This window comes from Etheostoma cragini, chromosome 6 (assembly GCF_013103735.1).
Source record: "Etheostoma cragini isolate CJK2018 chromosome 6, CSU_Ecrag_1.0, whole genome shotgun sequence".
Lineage (NCBI taxonomy): Eukaryota > Metazoa > Chordata > Actinopteri > Perciformes > Percidae > Etheostoma > Etheostoma cragini.
In genome coordinates, this window is record NC_048412.1 from 28,415,346 (window position 1) to 28,433,061 (window position 17,716).

Below are 17,716 nucleotides of genomic sequence, written 5' to 3' on the forward strand. Positions count from 1 at the left end.
TGGTTGATGTGGCTCGGGAAAGGGAAGTTTGGGGTCCCCTGCTGGAGCTGCTGCCCCCGAGACCCGATACCGGATAAGTGGATGAAGATGGATGAAGATGGATGTTATATATGTGTTGTCAGTTTGTCCCATTCTGCAGCGATAACATTGAAGGGAGATGAACTGGTTTTAGATGAAACAGATGTTGACTAAGTTTCTTTTGGGGGACGTCATTTGAATTTGGGAAATATGACAAATATTGCAATATGCTTAAAATCTCAATATCGTATCGTGGCGTAAGTATTGTGATGATATCGTATCAGGAGGCCTCTGGTGATCCCCCCCCCCCCCCCCCCCCCCCCCCCCCCCCCCCCCCCCCCTTTCTGCATCAGAAATTTGGGTTTCAACAAAAAAAGCCACGTGGATGGTTCACTACAACGCTCTGATCAGGTCACTGCTTTCATTGAATTTGGGTGTTTGATTCAATTTTATAGCTTTTAAAAGATATTAAAATTAAGGAATGTTAAAAAAAGCGACAAAAATCTCGGGAAAAAACTTGAAAAATGCGCGAAGAATCCCACAAAAATGTCAAAAGGCGCAGAAAAAAAAATCATTTTTTCTCCAAATGTCGACCCAGAATAACAAAACGGTAAAAATGCAATATTAGGAATATGAGACACGCAAGCAGTAACGTGTGTAACCCCGCCCCCCCCAAAGTGAAAGTATTAGAGTTGTTAACTGCGTCAGTTCATTTAACAGCGAGGTGCTGATCCGGAGCCTGAACGGTGAGTTACTACACACTACGAGGTATTTATATTTCTAGTATTTATTCACAGTACATGTACATGTACAGCAGAAGGTTCGTGTGTTTGACTCCATGTTGATATTTAGTTGATCCTTTCTGTTCAGTGGGGTTTAACGTTTGCCCCTCCCCCCCCCCAGGTTAAAATGTGTATTAATGTGCATAAAGAAGCCAAGAAAAGATGGAATAATCTCCAAAAGGCATCAAATGACAGATTAGACATTAAATGTCACAAAAAGTTAGATTTGATTTCATCATTTACACTTTCAAAGTAACAGTAAACAACAAAATGGCGTCTGCAGAAGTTTGCGCACCCTGCAGAAAGACTGCCAAAGTTTCTAACCCCACTGTATTTCTCTGTATAATCTTGGATATGTACATTTGCACCATTGCTGTTTTCTAATGCTGCGTTATGTTTGGTTTTTGATCGATTCCCCCCCCCCCCCCCCAGACCTGTTCCACACAGCTGTAGATTGATGTTATAAGAACACCGAGGTCTACTGGAGTTAAGAGAAAAGAAGGAGAGGAACTAGACCGACTGTTATCATCAGGAACATGCGGTACGTATGCTCCACCTGCAGGTCAGAGTTAGAATAACCAGCTGATGGATGACAATAAAACCCTAAATATAGATGTCATGTGCTGGATTATAAAGGTAAATGGATTTAAAAGCATGTTGTTGAGGGGAGTGAGACATCTGAGGAACAAGATCATTTTTTAAAAAGTAAGACCTTAAAAAGGTTTTATTTTCTGCATACTAACAATTTAATTTTAATACCTTTATAATAGATAGATATCTAAATAAAACTATATTTTTCAAGAAGACTGCCTTGGACCTTTATGAACCTTTGTGTTCCTTTCCTAATAGCAGCTTCCTTATAGGTGGTGTTGGTGGAGCAGTGGATATGACCCATGCCTTTGATATGGGAGATCAGGGTTCAATTCCCACTGGGATAGATCCACCAATGTGTCCCTGAGCAAGGCACTTAACCCATAGTGGGACCTCTGACATATACAGCAATTTGACATTTTTTCTCTGTACTTGGAGTTTGGGACTTTGTTTTTGCTTTTCCTGGATTCCTTGTTGTTGTTTTTTTGGTTTGTGTGAATAAATCCTAAAGCTAAACTCTCCGGCCTGCCCCCCCCTCCCTGCGTTTTCGTGACCAGCGTCACCCACGACTCACAGAGCCAGCGTCCTCTTCTAAAACCACCGACACTGAGCGGTCGTCAGCGTAAGAAGTTCTTTAGTTGAGGACGGCTCTTACACAAGGTGCTGATGTGTTTCTGGTGGGACCAAGATGTATCAGGGTTAGGGTTAGATGTGTTACATCGGGTTGTGTTCGCTGCTGCTGAAACATCTGTTAAACTCTACTTTCAAACTGATCTTTCCAGATGTTCTGAAGTCAAGAAGATGATCAGAATTGTGTTTATGGATGAACCCCCTAAAAGCCCCAAAGACATTCGTCCAGACTTTAACGCTGAACCTAGACCTTCACAAACAAGGTAACGATGACTGTGTCAGATTTTATACTAATTATGTTTGATACTGAGTAAGATTTATTTATTTATATAGGTGCACGATGATATTTAATAATCTGTATAATTGATTATTTTGTAAGTAGATAACAGTGGGAACCAATGAGCAGATGTGTTAACAGATTCTCACTCCCATCTTGTAAAATATAGACGCTTGGTCGTTGACACGTGGGCCACGAACCCCCCTCTACTGGGTGAAACTCCTGTGTTTGACCCATCTCATTCATTGTCTTTGTCAGGTGACTCTATCTGATTTAATGAGGAGAAAAGAATCGCAGGAATGTCCTCCTGACTGGAGCCCATACCCAGACCTTTATGAACCAAGGTGAGATTGCTGTCAGATTATTACTCCATCCTAACACTGGCACCATCAATCAAACATTCTGATATTTAGCTTTAATAGTTTGGGTTTGAAATGTTTTCTGCGGATAAATTAGTAGTTTTTTTTTTGTTGATACAATGCAATTCCTGATAAATCATTGCTGTACGTGTGTAACATCTGTTATAATCTGCAGTGTAACATCTGTTATAATCTGCAGTGTAACATCTGTTATAATCTGCAGTGTAACATCTGTTATAATCTGCAGTGTAACATCTGTTATAATCTCCACCTACCTACCTACTTTACAACCGATCTTTCCAGATTCACTGAAGACGAGAAGATGAGTAAGAGAGGAAAAGCGTCTTCAAATGTCAGTTTAATGTCTGCAGAGACCGACCACTCCAGAGAATATCCTCCAGACTTAAACCCTGAACCCAGACCTCCACAGACACGGTACATGATCATTAATATCAGATGATATACTCAACATCCTGTAATATACTGGGGAAGATTTCCCAACACTAACATTTAAAGATTCTGATATTAAGCTTAAATATTTTGGGTTTGAAATGTTCTTCGTCTGAAGACCAAATTAGTATTTGAGAGAATTCCTGCAGATTAATGTTGATTATCCAAACATCTTTTGTGTCTACGTTGTGATTTATCTTCACAGATCCCCTAAAGTCAAGAAAAAGGGTGAACGTCAGAGAACATCGGCGTCTTCAAATGTCAGTTCAGTGTCTGCAAAGACAGACCACTCCAGAGAGTATCCTCCAGACTTCAGCCCTGAACCCAGACCTCCACAGACACGGTAATGATCCCCTATTATCAGTATTTTATTAAATTCTATTTGAATTGGACTATGCATGGGAGAGTGCCCAGATTTAGCCTCTCTGAGGGTTTTTTGCATCTCTCCATTACTTCCTTTATTGATTATATGTATATTAATCTGTAGTATTTAGGATATGTGCAAACCAATAACACTGACATTGAAAGAGTCTTTTATTTAGCTTTAATAGTTTGGGTTTGAAACATTCACTGCATAGAGCCGGAAACGATGCAGCAACATAACGTTATTGTCTTATCAACTGTTAACAATTTAATCCTACCGTACACAGGGCTGGATTTCTTTGACCAAATACCTCGATATTGACACCGCAACGATATTATAGTGCTGACTATTGGTGCTTTCACAAAATATTTACTCAATGAGATATTTCATAAAGGATTATCAGTAATGTAAATTTTATGACTAAGTGGGTAAAAGGTAAATAATAGAACAGTTATAGCAGTCTGGTAAGAACAGGAGAAGACATCACTTTACTGTAATGCAGCCTTTTAAACCAGGAAACGACACTTATGCCATATTACGATATCCAAAATCTAAATCTAGTCTCATATCAAGATATCGATATAATTTCGATATATTGCCCAGCTCTACCTGTAAATGCAACCAAAGCAACTCACAACCGACTCTTATTTCACTGGTTAAAGAAAGTATTATAAGGAATAGACAAAATAGAATTAGTTATAATAACACAAACAAATGTTTTTGGTTTGAAATTTATGTATGTATGTTTGGTTTCATTTTTCAATTGATATCAATTCAATTTTTATCATAATATGAGATCATAACAGGAGTTATCTTGAGACACTTTACAGACATTTTCCATAATTTACAGAGTATATCATATCATATAAGCTAATGACTCTGCAAATAAGATTTACACAATGGACGTGATGTGTTCAATAGATAAATGAAAAGCAATAAAATGATGTATATTGTTGGCCAAACAGTAGGCAAAAGTTAGGAAAGTGTCTAAAATCTTACAAAGACACCAATAAACTCTGCATTTAAGACAATTAAAGACATACGGTGTCTTTTTGGCATAAATTAAAACCATTTACTCATACACCTTAAAATTGGAAGCAAAGAGGAATTTCACTGTTTACATTGTGCAATAGGTGGACATGGACAGCACTAACTAATGCATGCTTTAATAGAACATGCTTTTTGGTTACTATCTACCCTTTTTTTTAGTGGCCAGACCACATCAGGCCTTCGGCAGAAGCAGGACATCCTGAAGGTAGGCAGATATTTAAAGAGATAGTTTGCTGATTTATATCCAGCTCTGTGTCATATTTGTGTGGGCAGTTTGTTGTTGTTGTTGTTGCATCAACGGTGTTTGGCTCCCCTCCAAGTTGCAGTTCATCGAGCTTCTGAAAAAGCACCACAACAGGGCTCGGCCATGATCCGCCGGTTCATCTAAATGCCCAAATAAATATTACACAGAGCTGCATTAAAATCTGCTAAGCATCCCTTAAATAATCAACTAATAATAGCAGATTTGCTAAAACATGTGATTTATGGTACAGTAGACGGTAGCTAACATAATGTCCTGGTCTTCATCAGGTGTTCGAGTCTAAAGTCATGGCTTTCGTGAAGCAAGCTCTGGTGACACATAAGAAGGTCCTGTCTGAAAAACACAAAGACTTGTTTGATGAAGACGAGCAGGAGTACGTGCTCGATGATCAGCCGGTCGAGTTCGATGATGAAACAAGTGAAGCAGCTCTGAAGATCGCTCTCCATATTTTGAGGGCTATGAAGGCGGATGAACATGTTCTCACACTGAAGCAAAGTAAGAGACTGCATTAACCCTTGTGTTGTCTTCCCATGCAACTTTTAGTTTTTCTGGATCAAAATTCAAAACTAAAAACACCTTTACTGCTTTCCTCTGTGGTTTTGTCAATTTTCTCAAAATATACAAAAAGAATTCTTGAAAATGCCATAAAATCAAATGAAAGTAGTGAACTGACCATTTATATTACTCATGAAGAACGGAACCATTCACGTTATTATTTTTGGACAATTTGTTTGAAAGATATAGAAACTTTTTTAAAAAGGGGTCAAATTTGACCTGAAGACAACAGGAGGGTTAATAAATGTTATTAATCTACGTTAAGTTTTTTCTTTACCGATTTATTAACTTTGACCTAGTTTATTTATTAGATGAATTTCAATGACATCTGATGTTATGCTAGCTAAAATTATTATGTTAGCATAATGCTAAAAGCACAATTGAGCCAACTTTCTGCTGATACTGAAATGTAAGGAGTAGGGGTGTTGCGATTCTCCAAGGGGGGTGGCAGTTGCTCAGGGGGGGGAGATCGCGCGGGGGGGCTCAGTCCTTAGCTCAGTCCATAGGGAGTTGGGTCGGTAACCGGAGGGTTGCTGGTTTACGTAATGAGCATTACAACCTCCTCAGAACTGGTGTAAAGGGTAACAAGGGCAAAGCATATGAATTGTTGTTATTTTTGTTATTGATGTTACACATTTCTCTGCTGTTAGGTCATTATGGAGAACTTGTCGTGTACCAACAGAAAATAAAACCTTACTTGAAGGAGAAAAGTGACCACATATTGGAAGTGACACAGAAGTGGCCTGTGCCTCTTAGAGAGATTTTTACAAAGCTCTACCTGATAGATGGGGAATGTAGAGAAGTCAACATTGAACATGAAGTGCGACAAATTGAGGCAGCGTTCAACAGACGTCTGAATTCTGCTGAGACTCTGATCAAGTGTGAGGACATCTTCAAGGCCACTCCCAACCAACTGGGCAGACCGATCCGAACGGTGCTCACGAAGGGGATAGCAGGCATCGGCAAAACTGTGTTGGCACAGAAGTTTGTGCTGGACTGGTCAGAGGAGAAGGCCAATCAAGACATCCAGCTGCTGTTTTTACTTCCTTTAAGGGAACTAAACTTCTTCAAAAATGAAACAAGAAGCTTGATGGAGCTCCTGAATTACTTCTCTCCAGGCTTGAAGGAATCTGGAATTGAAGACCTACAGATGTACAACGTTATGTTCATAGTGGATGGTCTCGATGAGTGCAGACTCCCTCTGGATTTCAAGGGAAATGAAAGATGTTGTGAAGCTACACAGTCCGCCTCCGTGGCTGTCCTCCTGAAAAACCTCATTGCAGGTCACCTGCTACCAAATGCTAAACTTTGGATGACTACTCGGCCTGCTGCCGCGAACCTCCTCCCCCCACAGTATATCGACCGGGTGACTGAGATACGAGGCTTCAACAACCAACAGAAAGAGCAGTACTTCAACAAGAAAATCAATGATGAAAACTTAGCCAGAAGAGTTATCGCAAACATCAAGTCGACTAGAAGTCTCTACATCATGTGCCACATGCCGGTGTTTTGCTGGATTTCCTCTATCGTCCTTGGAGAAATATGTGCCAAAGCAGGTGGAGGAAAAATGCCAAAGACTTTGACTCAGATGTACATCCACTTTCTGGCACATCAGACAAAACAGATTCATGTCAAGTACGGCAAAGAGCAACAACTGGACGCCCGAGGTAACAACCAGGTGATCATGGCGCTTGGGAAGCTGGCCTTCGAGCAGCTGTTGAAAGGCAACCTGATCTTCTATGAGGACGATCTAACAGACTGTGGTATTGATGTGAAAGACGCGTCTGTCTACTCAGGAGTTTGCACTCAAGTCTTTAGGGAAGAGTCCTGGATGAAGCAAAAAGTCTTCTCCTTTGTGCATCTGTCTGTCCAAGAGTTTCTCGCAGCTTTGTACGTCCACGTGATGTACAAGGCCTATGGAGTAAACCTGATGACCGAAAAACCTGAAAAGGTAGACAACGCCAAACCTGTATCCGAACTGCACAAAGCTGCAGTGGACAGAGCCTTAAAAAGTGACAACGGCCACCTGGATCTCTTCCTGCGTTTCCTTCTTGGACTCTCTCTGGAATCCAGTCAGGATCTGCTCAGAGGCCTGAACATTAAGGTAGAAACCTGCGACGCCCAAAGTCATGAGGAAACCATCGAATACATCAAGGAGAAAATAAATCAGACTCATCACTCAGAGAGGTACAGCAATCTCTTCCACTGTCTGAATGAGTTAAATGAACACGCTCTGGTGGAGAAGATCCAGAGCTACTTGGACTCAGACCAAGACTTGGCAATGGACAAACGCTCGGCAGCTTGGTGGGCGGCTCTGGTCTTTGCGTTGCTGACCTCTCCAGAGAAGCCAGAGGAGATCGACCTCAAGAAATACTCCAGAACAGAAGACGGCTTTTTCAAGCTCCTACCAGCCATCAAAGCATCCAGATCAGCAAAGCAAGTATCCTGCGTCTTTATCACTGGATGTCTTGATCCCGTGTCTTAAACCGGAGAATTTGTTATAACAAGTTGACTGTGTCTTTCTGTTTATCAGGTTGAATGGTTGTAAGCTCACTGCGGACTGCTGTGAGAAGCTGTCAAAAGTTTTCAGCTCAAACTCTAATGAGCTGATCAACTTAAACGCAAGTGACAACATCTTACAAGACTCGGGAATTGAGTCTCTCTGTGCTGGACTCCAAAGCCCACACTGCAGACTGAAGACCCTAAGGTGAGGCACAGGCTAATTACTGCTAACTAACATGCTAGATAACATTAGTAATTAAACCTAAACAGCTGATGAATTCCAAACTGTCAGCGAGCTTCTCCTGACAATACGGTGATTTGTCGACTATGCGACGGTAAGTTGCGTGGTTATGAGACAATCGTTAGCCTATTTTTATAAAAACGTCTGCTATGGAGCCATAACGTGAGGTAACGGAGCCTTTTATGCATTGTCGTGTTTCTCAGTAATATACAACGGACAAATAGAGTCTTTAAACGCTTCAGGTAACTTTTGTGGTGTTGTAGTTTGGGAGACTGTTATATTTAATGTCTTGATATTGCAAGGGGATATGTTGTGTTGTCCCTTCAGGCTGAAGCGATGCAATCTGACCCCTGGATGCTGTGAAAACTTGGCTTCAGTCCTGAGCTGTCCCTCCTCACATCTCCGAGTGCTGGACCTGAGTGACAACGACATTGAAGATTCAGGGGTGCAGCAGCTCTCCATTGGACTGGGAAATGTGGTCTGTAAACTGGAAACCCTCAGGTATCACTGAAAGGGAACTTTTAATGCATGTTTATTTGCTGTGAAGGGTATCAAACGCCAGTTAAGGATAAATTATGTCTCTCTGTCACAGGTTGTCGTTCTGTAACATCACAGAGAAAGGTTGTGGTTTCTTGGCCTCGGCAGTGAGGTCCAACCCCTCCCACCTGAGCGAGCTGGACCTGAGCTACAATCACTTAGGAGAGTCGGGAGTGAAGCTCATCACTGACACTTTGGAGGAAGCACAGAGTGAATTAACCAAACTCAGGTAAGGAACAAACACAGTCCAATGTTATTGTATTGTTTGGTGTGATCTATCTTGACAACATCTCTTTCTATCTATTCCACAGAGTCCACCACAACGCAGAACACTGGTTCAAACCAGGGCTGAGACAATGTAAGTCATGAATTTTCAAAAGAAAAATCCTTTAGACATGGATTACAGACCTTTGTGCTGATGTTTTGAAAATAAGGATGCCTATTTTTTGACGAGATTACATTTTTGAGGGATACCAGCTCAGTCACGTCCATATTAACGTCTTGTGAGCTCAGTTTGAGGCTTGCGATAATTTCCCATTTTTTGGGGATTAATAAAATCTATCTATCTATCTATCTATCTATCTATCTATCTATCTATCTATCTATCTATCTATAATTGCAACTTGCAACCAAAGAAGAAGAAACTGCATACATGCAAAAAAAACAGTTGCCTTCAAAATAAAAGCAATGCAGTTATATTTCATGCATTATGTACACTTATTCATGTTTGATTTCTAACTTCCCAATGGCCGTACAATGCCCAGGTCTCCATGGCCACTTTTCAAAGTACAATTATAAATTTTGGTATAAATTGCCATTATAACGTTTGACTACTTCCTGCCACCAGATGCCTGTGAGTTGACAGTGGATCGTAACTCTGCCCACAAACTCCTCGTCATCTCTAACGACCAACGAACGTTTAGCCAGGGCCGAAAAGAGCAGTCATATGAAGATCACTTTGAAAGGTTTGACTACTGGCCACAAGTCCTGTTGCAGGAGGGCAAGGAGGGCCTAAAGGGCCGCAAATACTGGGAGGTGGAGTGGGAGGGGAAATGGGTCGGGATCGGCATGACCTACAAGGGCATCAGTCGCAAAGGGTTGGGCAACGACTGCGTGATGGGATACAATGCGATGTCTTGGAGTCTGCACTGTTCCGGTAAAGGCTACCGCGCGTATCATAACTACGGGAGCACTGCCGTTCCAGTCCCTCTGAATGATGACTCTGGTGGACTGGCCGTGTATCTGGACTGGGAGGCTGGCATCCTGTCCTTCTACCGAGTTTCTTCCGGAGGGTCGCTGACACACCTGCACACCTTCAAAACCACATTCACCGAGCCGCTCTACCCAATTTTCAGGGTGTGGGGTGAAGGCTCCTCAGTGAGGCTGATTCGAGTGGAATAAGTTCACATGGACATAGTCTGGTTTTTGCCCTAATTCAGGAAAAGACTAAATTCAGACTAAGCTGTTTACATGTTCAGTGAAAATTGAATTTTCCACTAAACTAGTGTACATGCAGCCGTGCAAAAAAAAGATTTTATTCTAGAAGTTTTTGAGCGGTGACTTGTTGAAGCATGTCAACACAGTCTCCCTTTTTCATTCCTTTAAACATCTTCTTGAAAAAGTCAGCGTTCCCATGTTTGTGCATCCAAAAACCTTAATATCCAAGTCTTTTATAATGTTTAACTGTTTCTCCTTATTTCTTTGGCCGTGCATCTCTACCGCAGCCCTGCAAACTGGTTGGTTTGTGTACAACTACCATAGCAACGCACAGAGCTGACCATAAGCCATTTACTGTCACAAACTGCTCTTCCAACTGTCCCGGTGGTAGTTTAGCTGCTTTCAAGAATAATGAAGGGCGCAGTCCCCTTAGAGATAGGGTGAGAAGGTCAGTCATCCAAAAGGAGCTCGGAGTAGAGCCGCTGCTCCTTCGAGTCGAAAGGAGCCAGTTGAGGTGGTTCGGGCATCTGGTAATGATGCCTCCTGGGGGGGTCCCTAGGGAGGTGGTCCAGGCACGTCCAGCTGGGAGGAGGCCTCAGGGAAGACCCAGGACTAGATGGACTAGGACTAGGAGGAGGGACGTCCAGCTGGGTGGAAGCCTCAGGGAAGACCCAGGACTAGGTGGACTAGGACTAGGTGGAGTTACGTCCAGCTGGGAGGAGGCCTTGCGGAAGACCCAGGACTAGGTGGAGGGCCGTCCAGCTGGGAGGAGGCCTTGGGGAAGACCCAGGACTAGGTGGAGAGATTATGTCTCTAACCTGGCCTGGGAACGCCTCGGGATCCCCCAGTCGGAGCTGGTTGATGTGGCTCGGGAAAGTTAAGTTTGGGGTCCCCTTGCTGGGGCTGCTGCCCCCGAGACCCGATAAGGGGATGATGATGGATGGATGGCAGTGAGTGTGAGGTTGTGAGAGAGAGATGGTGGTTGAGGTCACAGCAGAGGAGACATGAACAGTGAAGCTGTAAAGAAGTTGTTAAGTGTACAGTATAGGTCGGTTTGTTTTTGTAAATATCTCAGGCGCCTGCGAGAATAGACTGCAGTAGTCAGTACCCGGAACACTGTTTATCAAGTACAGGTGAATTACCTGGTTTCTCTGTGTTGCATGTAAACATTATGCCAGGATAAACCTTATAATCAGGAACCTAATGTCTGTGGAAACCCACCTGTTGATTTAAGAAATGTGGGCCTCCCTAAATTGGAGTTTCCTGCAGAAGCTTGAAGTCGTACTGCTGCTTGCTCGAAGCCCTTTATTAAGATTTGGGCTGCTCAGGGGCATAACTTTGGGTTTAACATTGGGGGGGGTTAAGATCTCAATGTATTTAGGGAAATCCCGGGACATGTCTATGTTTTAAGAAAAGTGAAAAAAATCAAAAAAACTTGACAAAAACTTTGAAATAAGCAACAAAAACATTGAAAACATTGTTGAAAGAAAGCTGCAAAAACACTTTTTTTAAACTTTACTTTTAAATAATCTTTTGTATCATCTGCAAAGAAAACTCTGCTTGTCTTTTGCATTTTTTTAAACAATCATATACTTCAAAATATACATGAATTAACCAGAACAGAAAATTTAACAGAAAATTACTGCTAAATATAATAAAACACAACTGAAAAAAGGTTCTTTATGATCTTTTTGCAAATCTTTTTATAGTTAAAGAAGACGGTAAAGGCAAAAAAGGAAAGGACGTCCTAAGTAGCTCAATTACACATTTTGAGATTTATATATATATATTATTTTATTTCATTATTACTTTTTAATTTTTTTATTTTTATTTTATTTTTTTAGTAAAGGTTTCCATTGTCTCTTTAAATGTAATAACTTTCCAAACTGTTACATAAATGGCAGCTTTTATAATGTGTTACTTTTTTATATTTTATGCATTTGTTTATTGTATACTTTCAATATTTTAATTTTTTTACTCTATTTTTCTATTTTTTATGAAACTACTAGACCTTCAACAGGAGTTGCAGGACCCCTAGTGGGTCCTCAGAGTCACTGCAAGGGGGGGCCCAAATTATGAATTTTTGGGGTTTAGGGTTAGGTGGTTGGGGTTTAGGGGGTTGGGGTTTAGGGTTAAGGAGTTGAGGTTTAGGGGGTTGGGGTTTAGGGTTAAGGGTTTGAGGTTTAGGGGGTTAGGGTTTAGGGTTAGGTAAAGAGAAAGTTCTCTTGATGACCCCCCCCCTCTTCGTCCGACAATTGGGCAGTTACTGGGCGGCTGTGGCTTAGTGGTAGAACGGTTGCCTGCCAATCGGAAGGTTGGTGGTTCGATCCCTTGGCCCTGCAGTCCCATGTCGGAGTGTCCTTGGGCAAGACACTGAACCCCGAGTTGGCACCTTGTACGGCAGCCTCGGCCACAGTGTTATTCTTATGTCCCCTCAAGCTGTTTTGTTAATTGTCTTGTCTAAATGTGAATGTATTTTATATTTTCTTTGCCTTTAAGGTCCCCCTCGAAAACGAGATGTCACATCTCAAGGGATTATTCCTAATAAAGAATTTCATTAGAATGTATGAATGTGTGTGATGGTGAATGTTTCCTGTATGATGTAAAAGAGCTTTGAGTAGTCGTTAAGACTAGAAAAGTGATATATAAATACAGCACATTTTTACATTTAGATGGGAAATATTTTCTATTTTATATTCAGATGCACGGGCCGATGCACGTCACTATAAACTTACAATTCCCACAAAGTCCTCTACCGTATTCTCTCAGTTTTGTTTTGGGAGGACATGAATAAAAAAGACACTCTTGTGTCCCATGTCCGGGTGTCGAGTTAGTTTTTGGGGATTAGTAGGTTGGTTTGTATCCCCTGTCTGGGTTAGGCTGACAGCATCCCAGATATTCACTGTTTGATTTGTATGATTTTGACTGCTTGTCTGGTCCCAGGGTTGCAGTACATGTTTTTTTTCTATATTAATCTAACTGGTTTGGGTTAGGGTGTTAGGAAAGTAAAAGTGTGGTTAGGGGGTTAGGGTTAGGGTCCCTGCTCCATCTCTTTTAGTTGAGGGGTCCTTGGTTTAAAGAAGTGTTAGACGTAGACTGATGGAGTAAAAGTTAGTTTAATAATTACACAGGATCAGAATAGACACTCTGCGGGAGGAGAACGTACTCCAATGCTTCTCAATTTTTAACAATGGCACCAGAATTTAATTTCTTATATTCTACACATAATGACACATGTATCACATCTGCACAGAACCAAAAGAGATTTTCTTAAATGTTATATTCTGTCTGACCAACAGAAACAACAGTTGTTTACTTTACAATGTCTTGAAAAAGAAGCAAATTTTATTTATTTTTTTGATATATTTTTATATATAATATTGGCTTGACATCAGCACCCGCCTACCTGTCAAATGCAGGTAAAAAGACCAAAAAGCATAATGTGAGCACTTTTAACCCTTGTGTTGTCTTCCCATCTTCTGTCTATCCATGAACTTCTCCTTCCAGGTCAAAATTGAAAATGATTTTTAGTTTTTTGTGCTTTTCTGATGTTTTTTAGGCTTTTTCTGATTTATTTCTCAATTTGTTTCATGCTATTGGTTCTTTTTTTTTAAAGCTGAGTTGGTTAATAACAGGTTTCACACTTATTCTTGGAATTCATGGTCAACAAACCTCCTTTGTATCAAATTATACATACATTTATAGTTAAAAAGGCAGAAATTATTAATTATTTTGACTAATAGTTAAGATCTGAGGATGTTGAGTGGATCACAGATGGGTAGATGTCAAAGTTTAGTCCAGATACTGTTTGGAAACCATAAAAAAAAGGAATACAGATTCTATAAGATTAAATAAAACACCCCAAAAATTCAAGTAATCATCAATTTTACCTGAAGAATTTATTGGGCAATTTGGTTGAATGAAATCCATATTTCGGATATAAAACACTTTGAAACGGGTCAGTTTGACCCGAGGACAACACACGGGTTATTTAAATTGTAGCACACCATAGTCAACTTTAACAAAATAAAATGTCCAGTAACTTCCCACAAAATTTTGGCTTGTGGAAATGCTGAGTGGCCAAAAACCACAGCGGTTGCTGATGTCAAGCCCTGTTAAATCATTATAAATTAATATATTATCAAAATATGCAAATTCCCTGTTGATCTGCTGCACTCATCATTGCAGGAATCCTGTGTATTCATCATGCTGTAATATATATAAATACTAACTAGTATTAGTTTTATAGACATCACTTTATACCTGCATTTTTTTGTCTGTGCATAAACACCAACATTTTGTTATGGATTCATTAAAAGGAACCTAAAAGCCTAATTGGCTGAGTTTTGTTTTTTTTTGCACATTTCACATCCTTCTGATTCTATTTTTAAGGTAATGTCTTCCCAAAACGTGTTTGTTTTTGTTGAATCTGAAGCCCTGTGCACTTTGGGCTTTTGGGCTTTTTCACTTTATAAACCTCTAACATGCACAAAAAGATAAATAACACACTAAAGGAAAAAGAAAAAGCCCAAAAGCAAAATATAAATAAAACTTTAACAAAGTAAAATGTACAGTAACGTCCCACGAACAAAAGCTTTGTGATTTCTTTATAGATGTATATGATACTTTAATCGTGATATTGATTATTATTCCTTTAAGGTTTTCCCTATTTGCTGGCGTATCGCTATCAGTATGATTTGGAGGGAAACTGGTTTTACTCAGATGTTCATATTTGCCGCAGCCATGACAACTAAAGACCCTAAATGTTCAAATCTAACCCTGATTCCAGGTATTTCCACCTGTGGCTCTAAAACAGTAGCATGCAGTGTTGCCAGATCTCGCAAAAAACAAATAAGCAACCAGGTCTGTGACCCCCCCCCCCCCCCAAGATCCTGTATGAGAAAAATAAATAATCTGTATTCACGGTTTTACAATCAGTAGGGACGGATTGTAAACTGAGGATACAGATCGTCAATTTCCATCCATGTGGACAGATTGGTAAACTGTACACACGGTAGAGTTTAGTTATTTTCTTCAGGACAATGACCACAGGAGGGAGTTAAACCACCTTTTAACATAATTTAACATTAGAAAACTGATGGGATATCAAATATAGACACTTTTTTTAAAGTGATTTTGAGTTGTTCCCCACGACGGGTTGAATCCATTCTTTTCCTCCTTTCTCTTTCTCCCAGTCTTTGTTATATTTCTTTCCATAATTCACCCAATTTATCCCGGGCATTTATTCCTCCAAAAACTCTCCTACAGACCACTCACCATCATTCAATGTTGGTCAATGTTCCTAACCAGAAAAACAAGTAAATGTAGGATTACTGCAGGAATACTGCATTTACAGACACTTAAAGCAATGTTTCTTAAAGTGAGGTCCTTGGTTTTCAGATTCATTTATTTAAATCATGACTTCTTTTTTTACAAAAGTCTTCATTGTTCAACAAATATTTAATTTTTTAAATCTCAAATAGTTTATTCTATTTTATATATATAATCTGCAAATATCTTTTGATCCAGAAGTGAAGTGAAGCATGATTTTGTTAACTGTCTGCAGAGTTATCAACTCCTTCAGCTTCACAGCTTCCAAGAAAGCTGCTCTTGTGTATCCTCGCTCATAGCTCCTTAGAGATCCCTCCTCTATCCTCGCTCATAGCTCCTTAGAGATCTCTCCTCCATCCTCGCTCATAGCTCCTCAGTGATCCCTCCTCCATCCTTGCTCATAGCTCCTCAGTGATCCCTCCTCCATCCTCATTCATAGTTTCTCAGTCATCCCTCCTCCGTCCTCGATCATAGCTCCTCAGAGATCCCTCCTCCAGCCTCGCTCATAGCTTCTTAGAGATCCCTCCTCCATCTTCACTCATAGCTCTTCAGAGATCTCTCCTCCATCCTTGCTCATAGCTCCTCAGAGATCCCTCCTCCATCCTCGCTCATAGCTCCTCAGTGATCCCTCCTCCATCCTCATTCATAGCTCCTCAGTGATCCCTCCTCTGTCCTCGATCATAGCTCCTCAGAGATCCCTCCTCCATCCTCGCTCATAGCTCCTTAGAGATACCTCCTCCATCCTCGCTCATAGCTCCTCAGAGATCCCTCCTCCATCCTCGCTCATAGCTCCTCAGAGATCCCTCCTCCATCCTCGCTCATAGCTCCTCAGTGATCCAAGCGGGGAGATATCACATAAAAGAAGTGAGATTCAGCTCCAATATACTGCTGGGTAGTTTGTGTATTTCCCTCCTTATCTTTACCTATAATAATATATTAATCTGAATCTGCAAAGTAATTTAAGTTCATATATACATGTACAAGTATAAAGTAGCATTTTTGTCTCTTTTTTTCAACACTTTTGAAGCTTTTTTTGTCTTTTTCAACACTACGTAACACTAACTTATTAACTTATAAGACGCCCCAAAATAATGAAAGTAGAGATTTGTACTTGGCAAAGAGCGTTGGGTGGAATCAATCATGTTATTTTGGGGAATTAGAAGTACATTGATATAGGACAACATGAGGGCAACATGGGGACAACATGAAAGCAACATGAGGACAACATGAAGATAACATGAGGACAACATGAGGACAACATGAAGATAACATGAGGACAACATGAAAGCAACATGAGGACAACATGAAGATAACATGACGACAACATGAGGACAACATGAAAGCAACATGAGGACAACATGAAGACAACATTGGGACAACATGAGGACAAAATGAAAGCAACATGAGGACAACATGAAGATAACATGAGGACAACATGGGGACAACATGAGGACAACATGAGGACAACATGAAGGCAACATGAAGGCAACATGGTGACAACATGAAGAGAACATAAGGACAACATGGGGACAACATGAAGACAACATGAGGACAACATGAGGGCAACATTAAGGCAACATGGGGACAACACAAGGGCAACATGAGGACAACATGAGTGCAACATGAAGACCACATGAGGGCAACATGAAGACAACATGGGGGCAACATGAAGACAACATGAGGACAACATGAGGGCAACATGAAGACAACATGGGGACAACATGAAGACAACATGAGGGCAACATGAAGACAACATGAGGGCAACATGAGGAGATAATGAGGACAACATGAAGACAACATGAGGGCAACATGAAGACAACATGAGGACAACATGAGGACAATATGAGGGCAACACGGGGACAACATGAGGACAACATGAGGGCAACATGAAGGCAACATGAGGACAACACGAGGGCAACATGAAGACAACATGAAGACAACATGAGGACAACATGAGGACAACACGAGGACAACATGATGACAACACGAAGACAACATGAGGGCAACATGAGGGCGACACGACGACAACACAAGGACAACATGAGGACAACACGAGGACAACACGAGGACAACACAAGGACAACATGAGGACAACATGGGGAGAACATGAGGTTAATTATATTAATAATTCCTTACACAGTAAAAGACATCCAATACAATCGAGGTTAATGCTTCAGCCACAGACCTTTATTCGGGTCAGTACACACAAACACACACTGCTGGTTCTGGTTTGACCCCGGGTCCACACACACGGCTCATTGCTGATTTGTTTTTTACATGAAGTGCAGCGAGTCTTTAGCCTGATGCGGGTGGGGGGGGGGGGGGGGGGG

General features: G+C 40.9%; 2 protein-coding genes across 4 annotated transcripts in view; both read left to right on the plus strand.

The window, feature by feature from the left end:
• Window positions 1-17,409, plus strand: part of dek (DEK proto-oncogene) — a gene marked incomplete at its 3' end in the record, with an annotated part of 28,335 nt that extends 10,926 nt beyond the window's left edge. The window contains exons 8-9 of the mRNA XM_034873636.1: window positions 16,257-16,261; window positions 17,405-17,409. Of these exons, the coding sequence (XP_034729527.1) occupies window positions 16,257-16,261; window positions 17,405-17,409 (10 nt within the window). The remainder of the gene's footprint in view (window positions 1-16,256; window positions 16,262-17,404) is intronic.
• On the plus strand, window positions 2,240-10,026 carry LOC117946010 (NACHT, LRR and PYD domains-containing protein 3-like). Of its 3 annotated transcripts, XM_034873790.1 has the most exons (11): window positions 2,560-2,642; window positions 2,961-3,092; window positions 3,313-3,450; window positions 4,681-4,726; window positions 5,053-5,278; window positions 5,989-7,774; window positions 7,872-8,045; window positions 8,409-8,582; window positions 8,674-8,847; window positions 8,930-8,976; window positions 9,466-10,026. In XM_034873790.1, the coding sequence occupies exons 1-11, from the start codon at window positions 2,575-2,577 to the stop codon at window positions 10,017-10,019; spliced, it is 3,519 nt and encodes a 1,172-aa protein (XP_034729681.1). In that variant the 5' UTR covers window positions 2,560-2,574; the 3' UTR covers window positions 10,020-10,026. The 3 variants fall into 3 exon arrangements, with proteins under 3 accessions (XP_034729683.1, XP_034729681.1, XP_034729682.1); XM_034873791.1 differs by lacking the exon at window positions 3,313-3,450; XM_034873792.1 differs by lacking the exons at window positions 2,560-2,642; window positions 2,961-3,092; window positions 3,313-3,450 and adding an exon at window positions 2,240-2,284.
• Window positions 17,410-17,716: the final 307 nt, after the last annotated feature.

What these genes read in the sequence shown, in the direction of transcription:
- LOC117946010 (XM_034873790.1), top strand. Translation starts at nt 2,575, where the DNA reads ATGAGGAGAAAAGAATCGCAGGAATGTCCTCCTGACTGGAGCCCATAC. An exon ending in TGTAAACTGGAAACCCTCAG is followed by an intron (nt 8,583 to 8,673) that starts GTATCACTGAAA and finishes TCTCTGTCACAG; the next exon opens with GTTGTCGTTCTGTAACATCA. An exon ending in CAAACCAGGGCTGAGACAAT is followed by an intron (nt 8,977 to 9,465) that starts GTAAGTCATGAA and finishes TCCTGCCACCAG; the next exon opens with ATGCCTGTGAGTTGACAGTG.